At 41.6% G+C, this 13,788-nt stretch overlaps 1 protein-coding gene across 1 annotated transcript in view; it reads left to right on the forward strand.

Moving 5' to 3' along the window:
- Positions 1-13,788, forward strand: part of LOC309558683 (ectonucleotide pyrophosphatase/phosphodiesterase family member 7-like) — a gene marked incomplete at both ends in the record, with an annotated part of 192,943 nt that overhangs the window by 158,850 nt on the left and 20,305 nt on the right. Inside the window, one exon of the mRNA XM_082261740.1 lies at positions 7,314-7,943. Within this exon, the coding sequence (XP_082117866.1) occupies positions 7,314-7,943 (630 nt within the window). The remainder of the gene's footprint in view (positions 1-7,313; positions 7,944-13,788) is intronic.

Here is a 13,788-nt window from a genome sequence, read left to right on the forward strand (position 1 = left end):
CATCCTAGGCCGCTCTTTCGCCATTTTTATTTTTACCATAATGGGGGTATGGTCCGACCAAGTCTTGACCCCAATCTCAGCCTCGCTTACCCTTTCGATCCACCTATGTTCGATTAGTATATAATCCAATCTTGAGTATGTTCCATGTGCACTTGAGTAACATGTATAATCTCTATCTTTCGGATGGAGAATTCTCCAAATATCTGCCAGTTGATTTGTAAATAATTTTTCCTTTATTTTCTTTGCCTGTACTTTATTTATCCGTAGGGTTTTTGATGTGGTATCTACTTTAGGGTCGAGGCAGAGATTGAGGTCCCCTGCCAGTATGACTCCTCCTTTTTTAAACTCCATTAATTTTCCCAGTACTTTACCTAGGAAGTCTACTTGTCTCTCATTAGGGCTATATATATTTACTAGGGTCAAATCTTCATCTCCTATTTTTCCTCTTAGAAAGAGGTATCTTCCCTCTGGGTCTACCATTCTCGACTCGAGAGCAAATCCAAGGTCCCTAGAGATGCCAATGGCTACTCCCTTGGACTTCCTCCCGGGTGAGTCCGCGTAATACCAGGTAGGATGGCTCTTAGAATATAATCTAATATTAGTTGCATGAGATAAATGAGTCTCCTGTAAGAATGTCAGATCTGCCTTCAAATAACTAATTTCTTTTAAAATTTTTTTCCTTTTTTCTGGAGAGTTTAAACCTCGGACATTGTAAGATAATATGTTAACTATAACCATTGTTTCTTAATCTTCATTACTGTCTTTCTCTATCATCTCTTCAACTCTAAGGTGGCCATAAAAACTGTTCAACCAACACCAGGGATCCCTAAGAGATGGCATTAATCCCTCTGATTTTTCTTGTCTTTTGGGTTCTCTTAATTCTTGTATTTTCTTATAGGAGACGTTTTGATCTATTGACTTCTTTTTCCCTCTTTCTTCCCCTTTCCTCTTCCCACCCCTACCCTCCCCTCCCCCAACTATTCCCGGTCCCTCCATCAGGGTTGTCGATTCTCCTTCCTCCCTTTCCAATCGACTTGTGGCCGAGGTCGAGCTCTGCTAGTGGTCACCGTTCCCTCCCATCTTCCCTACCGTAGGGTCTAATGGTGACGGCCCGCTGATCTCCATAGGGCCACCTGTTTTTTATTCTTACTTGCTCCTCCTCCCCTCCTCCCCTTCTTCCGCCAGCCCTCCCCCCCTCCCCCAATCCCCCCGGTCCCCCCAGTCCCTTTTCATCCTTTTGTTTTCATCTTTTTCTTCTGTTTCCACTGATTCAATTCTCCTTCATCAACTTCTTCCTCTGGGCACTCCTGGTCTGTCCAGCCTGGAATATCTATGAGTGGGATTTTTACTGCTTCACAAAAGTCTTTGGTTTCCTCTGGGTATCTAAGTAGTACTGTCCTCCCATCTCTTCTCACTCCTAAGCCTGCAGGGAAGTTCCAAAAGTATTGTATATCTTTTTTCTTTAATATTTCTACCATTGGTCTAAGAATGCGTTTTCTGTTAATTGTCTCTTTTGCCAGGTCTGGGAAAATCTGAATGTCCTCCCCGTCATATTTTAATTCCGGTCTACTTCTCATTTTCTCCCAGATCTGGGCCCTTGTCTCGTATTTATGGAATCTTGCAATCACATCTCTTGTTTTCTCTTTTGGTAGATTGGTTGGTTTACGCAACCTATGAATTCTCTCAAACTCAATTTTATCTGTGGTCGCCTTTCCCAGCAGAGGGTTAAATAACTTCTCCAGGGTTTCTTCTAATTTTTCTGTTGGCCCTTTCTCTGGTAATCCTCTTATTCTCAGATTTTTTCTACGATTTCTATTCTCCTGATCTTCGATTTTGTATAATATATTTCTCTGCTCCATTTTCATTTTTCTCATTTGTTCTTTTAGATTTTTTAGTTCTTTTCCTTGGGACTCCACCTTCTCTTCTATTTCTTCTACTCTGCCCAGAATATGCCCAAAGTCGACGTGTAAGGTAGCCATCTCGGCTTTGATGGATCTTTCAAGGCTGGCAAACATTTCCCGCATTTCTGATTTTGATGGTGGATAATCTTTTTCATTAAATTTCTCTTCTCTATTCATGTCTCCATCCTCTATTGTTATACTGCTTTCTCTTGACACTTGTAGGCTTTCTTCTCCACTTACTCCTATATGCTTTTGATTCTTAATTTTCTTGGTTCCCTCTGTATTTTGTTTGGGTCTAACAACCGGTTGATCCTCTTGCTGTGTGTTTTGATCTTTTCCCTCAGATGTCATGTATTTTTTAATTGTTCCTGGGCTTGCTGTAGTTTTTGGAGGTTTCCCTGCCACTTCCTTTGCCGGTTTACCTCTCATTGTGGATTCGGCTCTGGGGAATAAGCCCTCAGTATAGCTTCCTCTTATGTCTCAGTATGAACTAAATATCATATATATCATTCAGTGATTCAGGTAAGAGAGGTCCCACACTTTTTGCACGACAGTCTCCCTAGTTCTTAAGCTATAGACTCACGCATGATAATATAGCTGTGCTACCAGGGGAAGCAGTTTGTTGAAATCAAACGTATGAAAACCCTGGTGGTTTCCCCTCTCACTCAAGCACTCAGACTCCCGCACATCTCTCAATGCGCGCAAGCAAGATCTGAGGGGCCTCCGCACTCACCCAAGTGAGTAGAGTCTCGCACTTTTTCCAGGGCCGTTCAACTGGCTCCTAAGCATACACTCGTAAATAAATACTGTAGCAGTGCTTTCTAAGAAAGCTAGTATTTGAGATTGGTCATATAGGAATTCTGGGGGGTTTCCCCTCTCATTCAAACAGGCAGAGTCCCGAACCTTTTCAACACAAACCCACCTTCTCTTAAGCCTTATACTCATAGATGACAATATGTCTTTGCTTTCAGAGAGGGCCGGTATATTATATCCAATGAAGGAGGATTCTAGGGGGTTTCCCCCCTCCCTAAGTAAGCAGAGTCCCACACATTTTTTCCAAACAGTCCCGACAATTCTTAAGCTATACACTCATGAAAGATAATCTAGCAGTACTTCCAAGGAGGGCTGATATTGAAATCCTGTGCAATAAGTCCTGGGGGGTTTCCCCTCTACCATAAGTAAGCAGTGTCCCGCACAATTTTCAGAACCATCCCCCTGAATCATTAAACTGTAAACTCATAGATGAAAATATACAGATGCTTTCACAAAGGTCTGGGAATGAGATCAGGTGTAGTGCAATTCTATTGGGGTTTCCCCTCATACTTTGGTAAACAGATTCCCGCACATTTTTTCTCAACAGTCTCGTTGACTCTTAAGCTATATACTCCTGGGTGATAATTTAACAGTGCTTCAAGGAAGGCTGATTTTAGGATCCAACGCAGGGGGGTTCTAGGGGATTTCCCCTCTCGCTTAAATAAGCATAGTCCCGCACTATTTTCAAATAAGTCCCTCTGTTCTATTAAACTGCATGCTCATAGATGATAATAAGACAGTGCTTTTTAAGAAGAGCTAATGTTGAGAAATAAACGTACAACCTCTCTGGGGGGTTTCCCTCGCACTCAAGCAAGCAGGGTCCCACACCACTTTTCCATCACAGTCACATTAGCTCTTAAGTTATATAAGTAAGCAGAGTCCCACACATTTTTTCCAAACAGTCCCGACAATTCTTAAGCTATACACTCATGAAAGATAATCCAGCAGTACTTTCAAGGAGGGCTGATATTGAGATCATGTGGAATAGAATCCTGGGGGGTTTCCCCTCTACCATAAGTAAGCAGCGTCCCGCACAATTTTCAGAACCATCCCTCTGACTCATTAACCTATAAACTCATAGATGAAAATATACTGATACTTTCACGAAGGACCAGGAATGAGATCAAATGTAGTGCAATTCTATAGGGGTTTCCCCTCATACTTTGGTAAACAGAGTCCCGCACATTTTTTCTCAACAGTCTCATTGACTCTTTAAGCTATATACTCCTGGGTGATAATTTAACAGTGCTTCAAGGAAGGTTGATTTTATGATCCAACGCAGGGGGGTTCTAGGGGATTTCCCCTCTCGCTTAAATAAGCATAGTCCCGCACTTTTTTCAGATTAGTCCCTCTGTTCTATTAAGCTACATACTCATAGATGATAATAAGACAGTGCTTTTTAAGAAGAGCTGATGTTAAAAAATAAACGTACAACCTCTCTGGGGGTTTCTCTCGCACTCAAGCAAGCAGGGTCCCACACCATTTTTCCATCACAGTCACATTAGCTCTTAATTTATACACTCCAAAATGATGATAGTATTTTTAAGAAAGACTGTTTTGATATCGTTCATATGAAAATTCTGGGGGGTTTCCCCTCTCACCAGTCCCCTTCGGCTAATCTGTGGCGTCCCTTGTAGAGTGGTATGGTGGGGATGATTACGATATCCAATGTTGCTGGGTCTCTCCAGACTGGATCCCTCCAGCACTGGCCCCTCGACGGTGTTCACTCCAATCAAACCTTCTCTCCTGATCCTGGATGCCGGCTCTCCCAGCTTCTCAGCAGCTCCTGCACTCGGCGGCCACCTCTCCAATACACAGCCGATTCCAGTCTCCCGGAGGGACCCAGGGTGCTCGTTCTCCCTCCTCCAAGCCTCAGGGGGGGTCGGCAACCAGGACCGGGTCGGGGCCTCCGGGTAGCGGGGTGGGTGGGGGGGCAGCGGGATCCAGCTAGGCAGGCATTGAGGCTAGGTGAGAGAGCATTCCCTCACATCTCTCTGGGCGGTGGCTCAGAGACTCAGCAGGCCGTTGGGATCAGCTCCATTAGCAGGCTCCTCCCTCCATCAGGCACTAGCAGTCCCCCTGGGTTGTTGATGGACATAAACCTTTTCTTGAAATAATTGTGAATTTTATTAAGGGGTGGTGCCAGTTCGCACTTGTGCGATGCGGGAACCCCGCGACTCCACTGCAAGGTTCCTGCGTCGCATTGAACTCGCATGGCGGTTCGCACTTCTGTATGCGAATCGCTGGGGTGTCGATACTAAGTTAGCGACGCCCCCGGGGCAGCTCGCGTGTCGCGGTGCGAGCAGACAGTTCGCGCATGAGTCGGATCGCACTGTGCGTGTTCGGTGCGATTCAGATGCTAATTCTGCCATGCAATCTGTGTGGCTGAGTGTGCATCGCACAGACATCGCATGGGATTTTAGGAGCAGTGCGCTCCGAATTGCATGCGGTGTCTGTCATCGCATAAGTGTGGACCGGCACTTAATGTTTGTTTTCCTATGGGACACCTTTCTTGATTTTTGACCGACTTGAACACACCACCTCTCCCCTGGTGTTATGTATTGATGTTAATTGCAATTAAGTTTATACCGCCCCTAATTTTAGGAGTAGTTTTCACATTATATAAGTTTGATTTTATTGTACATGTACATGCTATGAGGGAGGCGTAAAGCCGAAGCGTGTCAGAATTTGTCATGTTGTCACCGCTATCCATGCTGAAATAAAGAATTTCACTTGGAAGAAGCCTTTTCGTGTGCCGGCTTTATTCATATAACATTTGGTTTGGACGTTCAGCCTGAGCACCGAAACATAGCTCTTTATCTTCCCACAGTGCGGTGGAGCTAGGGTGAGTTGTTGTTAATTGACAGCCCAGTTATCTCTATAGGAGGACTTCCTTTGGTACAGTTAGTGCATTGAACTTTGGTTGACCCCTGAAGAAGGGTTTTTACACCAGAAACGCGTAGGGTCCTGTCCAGTTCTCTCCACCAATGGTGCCTAGGAGTCTTCTGTATGGATACTGGTCTGTCCTTGCATGCAAGTTTTAACCTTACGCATATCCAGTTGTCTGCTGGATATATATAATTATGTGTATGTAGTTATTGTTGGTTTTCTTTATGTAATAAAATTGTATTTTACATACTCCTTTGCCTAATTTTTCAGTGTTTTAGTGGCATATAAAGTCCCAAACCATTGGGGGTACCCTTTTTTGTATTAATGTGTATATATAGAGCACTCATTCTTTGTTTTTTAGTCTTAGTTGAGAGGGTAGAGTGGTGTCTCATAAGGAAACATCGTAATAACCCCCAAACAGAAATAGGCCAGGTCTGATTTGGCAAAGCATTTTAATGGTTGACCAAGTGACTGGCTATTTCAATTTTTCAAAAGCTTGCTCTTCCATGTTTTTATATTAGCATTAAATCCTGAAATATGTAGAATCCGCCAATACGCCTGCCCCCCATGTTTATATACAATATAATTGTGAAATATAGAAAAAAACAAGGTTTTCAAAATTATTACCACTTGTGAATGCTGTTTTTCGCAAGTTAACTTTTTTTTTTTATTTGGAGGCACTTTACATTATTTTTAATAAGATACAATAGAAATAATACAGCTCTTTCATAATAGAAAATTATTTTATTAATCCCGTTTACACTATGCCAGATTTTAAAATTGCTTACTGGGATGAGGTGATTTTTGAGGTTACAGAGAAGGAATGAAAGAAATAGTTTAAATAGTGTAAAGTCAAACTGAATGCTTGACGCTAAAAAACGTCAAAACTGCAATCCAAAATAGGTGGAAATTATTATTATTATACAGGATTTATATAGCCCCAACAGTTTGCGCAGCGCTTTACAATGTGAGGGAAGACAATACAGTTACAATACAATTCAATACAGGAGGAATTAGAGGGCCCTGCTTGTTAGAGCTTATGAATGCATTTGTTAATCAGAAATTTATTGAGCAACCATTGTAGGATGAAACTAGAGGGCTTAAATAGAATTCAGGCAAACAAAGGGAAAACATGCAAACTAAAGCCCCGTACACACGCACAGATTGTCGGCCGATCGATCGGCCGTCTTTTGTCCGGTGCTGTCGTGTAGGTTGAAAAGTGCTAAAGACTGCGCACGAATTTTGTCGGCCAACAACAACCGACTGCAGCAGTGATGTCATGTGATGGTTAACTTTCCGTGTGTTTTTTCTTCTCTGAGCATGCCCAGTCTTGCTCATCTGCTTTGCTCTTTCGGCCGAAATCTGTACTGACTGATGAACAATCGGCCGTTCTTTGTTGGCCTACAAAAATTTTATAGCCTGCACACCAGATTTTGTTCGGCCGAAAAGTCGCAGTCGGTTGTCGGAAGCATCATACTAACAAGCCGACAATCGGCCGATCGGACGTTGGCCAAATATTTACGGCCGACAATCGGTACGTGTGTACGGGCCTTAACATGTAGATTGTGCCTTTTGTGGTAAAAGTGATACCTACTGAATGTATCCATCATGTGTCATGCAATTGCAGCTTGTCATAGCTTAGATTCATTAGATCTGATTTAACATTATTACACATTCCTTCAATCTGATTGTCTTGTTTTCTCTTTACAGGGGTTAAGAGCAGGTTCTCTTCATTTTCCGGGAGGAAATGCTAATTACAGTGGGAAAACAGTGTATAAAGCTTTGGCGGAGTTGTCAGACCATCCTGACAGTGACGAGCAGGAATGGAGAGATAACATAGATATAGTTATGAAATGGTTCACTGATGATGGCCTTGACTTTGTAACCCTCTACTATGGAGAGCCTGATAAAACAGGCCACTTATGGGGTCCAGAAACTGAGCAGAGGAAAACAATAATAAAGCAAATAGATCGAACCATTGGTTATCTCTTAAATGCCATTGAGAACAACAACTTAAAAAGTAAATTAAATGTAATTATTACATCTGACCATGGCATGACAACCGTTGTGAAAGAACCTAATGTATCAGAAGAGATTTTACTGTCCAAGTACATTACTTTTAAAGACCTTGTGAAGTTCGACATATTGGATTATGGCGGCTTTGGTATGATTTTACCAAAAGAAGGTCGGGAAGAAGAAGTTTATCAAAAACTTAAAGGTGCACATCCTCATTTAAATGTATATAGGAAGGAGGAATTCCCAGAACGCTTCCATTTTTCCAAGCACAACCGTATATTACCACTTCTGCTTTATGGAGATCTCGGCTACAGTGTGAACAGTGTAAGTGCAATCATTATATGTTTTGGTGTTGTCTTTGTTGCTTAGTTTGTGCTTTATAATGTAAAAGTATAGACACAGTTACACCTTTCAAGCCTTTGCTAAAGTGCAGTTAAAATTAAAATTCACACTTCACATGAATATGTCAACATTACCAAATCATAAACTATATAACCATAAACTCTCATTTTAAGGGTGACTTCTTATTGCCATTAATAATACGATCTATCTATAAAGGGGTTATTTTGAGGATGTTTGTACTGTCCTGGCATTTTGATCTGATATGTTTTATAAGAACTTATTCACACTTGACTAAATCTCTAACACTTAAGAAACGCTCCTATAGTGTTTGTATGGCGTTAGTATGGGCGTCAGACAGGCCTCAATGAGTCAATGAGTATGGGGCATTTTACAAGTGTTAAAAACACTCCATAAATTCCCTATGCATGGTTTCGGCGCATTTGATGACCGTTAAAGCGCGTTAAAACTGCTCCACAATGGAAAGTGATAGAAATAAACTTATTTGAATGCGCCGCAACCTCACCAAAACCTCATCGCAAATGCCTGCCAGATTTGCGAAGCGTTACCATGGACTTGCATGGGAGGCGCTGAAAGTCTTCAAACGCCTCCTGACTTGACATGAGGCTTTAATTTTGAAGCGAAGCAACGCTAACGCTTCATGTTTTGAAAGTATGAACAGCACGATGTGCTGTCTATTGTATCTTGTGCATAGACGTTTGAGGCTCATTTTTAACGCCTCTCAAACGACTGCTTTTAATGTTTAATGCCCGCCAGTGTGAACTCTGCCTAACAGACAGTAAGGCGCCTTTCACACTAGTGCGACTTGTCCCGCGATTTTGGACCGCAAAATCGCATGACAAGTCGTTTTCCATTATTTTCAATGAGCCCCATTCATATCAGTGCGTTTTGAAGTCGCACCGACTTCAAAGTAGTTCCTGCACTACTTTGCCACGATTTGATTGCATTTTGAGCCATAGCCATAGCCATTGCTTTCAAGATTGCGTCAAAATCGCGGCAAAGTCACGTCAAAATCGCGCCACAAAATCGCGGTAAAATCGCGTCGCATAAGTGTGAAAGGGGCCTTAGAGAACCTTCTTTTTCAAATGTTTTGTCTTTTTTTCTCTATATAGTAAAAATACAAACAAAGTGGTTACTAAAAAGCAGCAAAAGAAAGTTGATGGTGTAGCATGACAAAGTAATTGTTGGTCAACTATCATAACACTTAAAACAAAAAAATGGCTTGATAATGATGGAGGGTGGGGTAAGTACATGTCGGTATCTTGAGTGATTAAAGAGCAATGAGAAAAACCCAACAATTACGGTGACTCTAACGATGATACCTGCTCCAGAGATGCCAAACGAGTAGAAGTGTCAGTCCACTGATGGCACCTCTAGAAGAGTCTGCAGTATACAGTATGTCTGAGTGGGGGTAAAATAGGAGCCGCGTTTCAAGGTTTACCTCTTTCCAAAGCCTGGTTACAAGTGGATGCTGTGTGGCACATGTGTCAAACACAAGGCCCGCAGGCCTAATCTGACCCACCAGGCTATTTTATGTGGCCCTCGCACCTCTCCTGCAGCTGTGGCACCCCCCTCATCTCCACCCCCACCCCACTTCTCCATGCAGCCTCAGCCCCCCCAGCCTTCAAGTTGGTCCTCCTCCAGACACTGCACTTTCTGCTTACAAGCTCTGCCCCCAGTCATTACCAACAGCAGCACAAGTGTAAGCGGGTTGCACTGTGATGTAAGGGAGGGTGGGGGGGCTCTTGACATTTACTGTAAGGGGGAGTAGGGTGAACTGGACATATAGTCTTACAGATACAACCGGCCCTTTGAGGGCAACCATAATGGTTATGTGGTCCATGATAAAACCAAGTTTGACAGCCCTGCTCTATGGTATACAGTATATGTGGGTTGATTTCCTGAAGGCAAATAGCTCTGCTGATTTCCATCATCCAAACACATGCAAGCAAGAATGCTGTTTTTGTTATTTTTCTTGCATGTGATCCGGTATTCTTTGCAAAGTAAAACTTCACATCATATACTAAGCTCTGGAGAAACTGCACTTGCAAAGTGCACAGTCAATTTGCCTTTAGAAAATAAACCACCTTGCTCGCCACCAAGCAAAAGTGCAAGGGCAATAGAATTCTCTAATAATGTTAAAAACATTCTAAATAAGGGTCATGGCTGTACAGTAAAATACAGGGATTAAAGCAGCACAAGGAATTTTGCATAACACAAAATAGTGAATTAAAAAATATAATTATGTAATAATCAGGAAAATACTAAGTTTGGTCAATAGCTGATGTGAATGATACTGAGAATCCCATAAACCTATTAGCAGTTTGATGCAAAGTAACAACTTGGTACAGTTTGACAAGTCTATGATACGCTTGAAGGAGGTTTTAAAGTGATACTAAAAGATATCCTTTTTCTTCCAACATAATCTACACAAATCCACCACTTAATGACCCTGTAATTTATTTTCATTCATTCTTACTGTGTTTTCCTGCCTACTAACAGCATCCTTGAGCTTCCGAAATTCTCCTTTGCCCCAACCCCCCCCCCCCCCCCTAATTTCTATTTGTTTGGAACGAGCAGTGGAGGCTAGTTGTGGTGATGTGTACTGCTCTATGTCCTTAGTCCCTAGTCCATCTATGGAGCAAGCAAGAGATGGTGGCTAGGTTCCTACATACAGTGGGACCATAGTTACCCTCTTAATATGAAGTTATATCACAGCAGCAAAAAAATATATATATATTTTGGAAGTTTGGTGAAGACAGAGCGATGGAAGGGACTTTTTTTTTTTAATTTGAGAATACATATTTGAATGGATTCTTTTTTTTTTATTTTTTTTTTTCAAATTGAATGGATTTTGTAAAAAACAGAGTTTATTTGCACTTTAAATACAGAAATTCAATGTAACAAAATGGAAAAGGGGAACAAAAACCAACATTGTGCTTATATGGTGAGGGAGATACTAAGTATGCTGTCTTTGGACATTTTGAAGGCTTTTATTTTAGCGTTTATACAAGCATTTTGGCACTTGTGCAGGGAGATCAGGACCATTCTTGAGAGTTGTGGCTGGAAGACAGAAGTGTGGTAGGATAAGCTTTTTTCAGTGACACAACTGAAAATTATCTTTTAATTAAGGATGCTTTGGGCTTATAAGGTGTAACACTCAGCTCATGTAAAGGAAAGAAGAAAAGCCCTTCTTCTAAGCATCTATAGAAGCATTTTTTTAAAGCATTCTTCTGCCAGTAGATTCTACAGTTAAGCCACAGCATAAGCGATCAATGACCTAAGTGCTTCTACTGTCTAGGCTGATTTTCTAGAAGATTTCAACAGGCCCCGCCAGCTCTGTTTGATGTAGAACTATATTCCCCTGTACTCCGGCAATGTGATGTCTGCAAGCTACCTCGCTGGGTTCTTTTGGATATGGGATCTTCAGCCATCTTGAGTTCATCCCAGCACCTAGAAGATGCAGATGAAGATGCAGATGCACTGAGCAGCACTTGCACAAATACAGTAAACCCCCCTCCATTGCGGGGTTACGTTCCGGACCCAGCCGCGAAAAGTGAAAATCCGCGAAATAGAAAAACCCTATTAAAATGCATTGTAGGCATGTTTTTTTTACTGTTACTGTACGTGTAAAAGCATTTTAAAGCGGTTGTAAACTCAATAAAAAAAAAAAATAAAAAAAAAAAAAACCTGCAAGACAAAGGCATAATGAGCTAGTATGCATCGCATACTAGCCCATTATGTGTAACTTACCTTAAAACGAAGCCCCGACACGGACCCCCGGACATCGCTGCGGGCGCTGCCATGGTCCCTCGTCGTCTCTTCCGGGTTCGGCGGCTCCGGCGCGCTGATTGGCCGGAAGAGACGGCTCCGGCGCGATGATTGGCCGGAGCCGCGATGACGTCACTGCATGCGCGCGGGAGTGATTTTTCCGGCAAGCTCCCGGCAACTTCATTGAAGGTCCCCCGGACCTTCAGAGCGCATGCGCCGCTCGCGCGAGCGGCTGCATGCACTGTAAATATCTCCTAAACCGTGCCGGTTTAGGAGATATTATTTGTACCTACAGGTAAGCCTTATTATAGGCTTACCTGTAGGTGAAAGTGTCAAAAAGCGGGATACTACCGCTTTAAGGTCTTTAAACACACTTTTAAAACAATAGAAACTAATTTAAACACAAAAAAGATACTGAGAGACATAGCAAGAGCTATGGAAAACACAAAAATGTTTCATTTTTAATGATTTATATAGTAAAATAACATTACAAAAAAACCCGCAATATACCGGGACCGCAAAAACTGAACAGCGATGGAGCGGGGGTTTACTGTAAAACCATCATAAAAGCATTAGGGAAGGCACAATTCTTCTCAACGCAATACTTGGCAAGTGGTTATTGGCAAATTCCAGTGACAGAGAAAGATCTGCCAAAAAGTTGCTTTTATACACCCGTGGTATTGTTCAAATTTAAACTAATGCAATTTGGACTTACAAACATATCCACCGCCTTTCAAAATGCCATGGAATATTGTCTGTGTGACACATTTATTTATCTATCTGGATGACATAATCATCTTCTTTGTTTCAAGAACATTTCAACATTTAGAGACAGCCTTCTAAAGATTAGCAAAGCATTTATGAAAGTTGAAGCCTAAAAAATGTCATCTGTTGAGAACTCTTATTGAGCGTTTTGGACAAAAGATCTCCTGAGAAGGGGTTAGACCAAACAAAAATAAAATAGAAGCAATAGACAAATAGGAAGCCTCTAGAACTTTGTGGGAGGTGTAATGCTGAAGAGGTTTCCCCAAGCACCCAAGTGTTACCCCTAATTTCTAATGAATGTCAGCGAGTAAATCATTTTTGTAAGTCATTTTTCAATAGTTGTGATAATTGTCTGCAATCTGGAAAGAAGATATTCAGAAATCGGGTAAACAAAGAAAACAACATAAATAATTTAATTACCAAAAGGAATCTTAGAAGATTAGTGAAATACTGACTTACTACCGAACTCTGGACTACAAGCAAAATTGTGTCATTCAGAGGTATTTGCTTATAATAACTAAATAGTCACATACTTATGTGATTTATTTTGTCCACTCTGAATTTGTTCCCAGTAAGCGAGCATCGTGGATGAACATCCCTATCCTGACAGGATGCAAAGATATAGATATTGTCAGGTCATTAACTATATGAAGAGAGGAAACGTGCAGTAATGGTTGTAAACCATTTGCCATAAAGTGCTTCATAAATTGTAGTTCCTCAAAGGTAATTTATCAAATTTGCTGTGTGTACAGCAAATGACATGTTAGAAAAAGAATTTATCACAGAATTTATACTCAGCCGTGTTTGTTGCTGAATTAATTTAACTCCTTGATGCTCACAACAGTCACATGATTTCAGAAGCCATGACCTTAGAACTGTCGATGACAGCTACTGTAGGTCACTGTAATGTGAGCGAGCATACAGTGAACGCACTCTCAGCACACAACCTCAGGGCATTGTGGATGCATATATGTGGTGGCTGGGCGTCTAAGCCCACTTTTCTTGCCTCTGCATATATGCCTTAGGCAAGAGGTTAAAGTGTTTGGTCACAGGACTTTTCATATTTTTCTCAGCTATATCTCTTCGATATTCCCCACTTTGAATCCTCATTACTTGATTTCTCATTTGCACTAACAAGTAATATCAGGACAAAACTTTGGGAGTCTACATGCTTCTTTTTAGTCCAAGCAGTACTAAAACATAAATGTTTAGCAGAATGTTAAGACAACTCTGCAAAGACAACAATCTCTGAAAAGCACACACATAGGGTAAT

This window comes from Pelophylax lessonae, assembly GCF_965119305.1.
Source record: "Pelophylax lessonae genome assembly, chromosome: 6".
In the NCBI taxonomy this organism is placed as follows: Eukaryota; Metazoa; Chordata; class Amphibia; order Anura; family Ranidae; genus Pelophylax; species Pelophylax lessonae.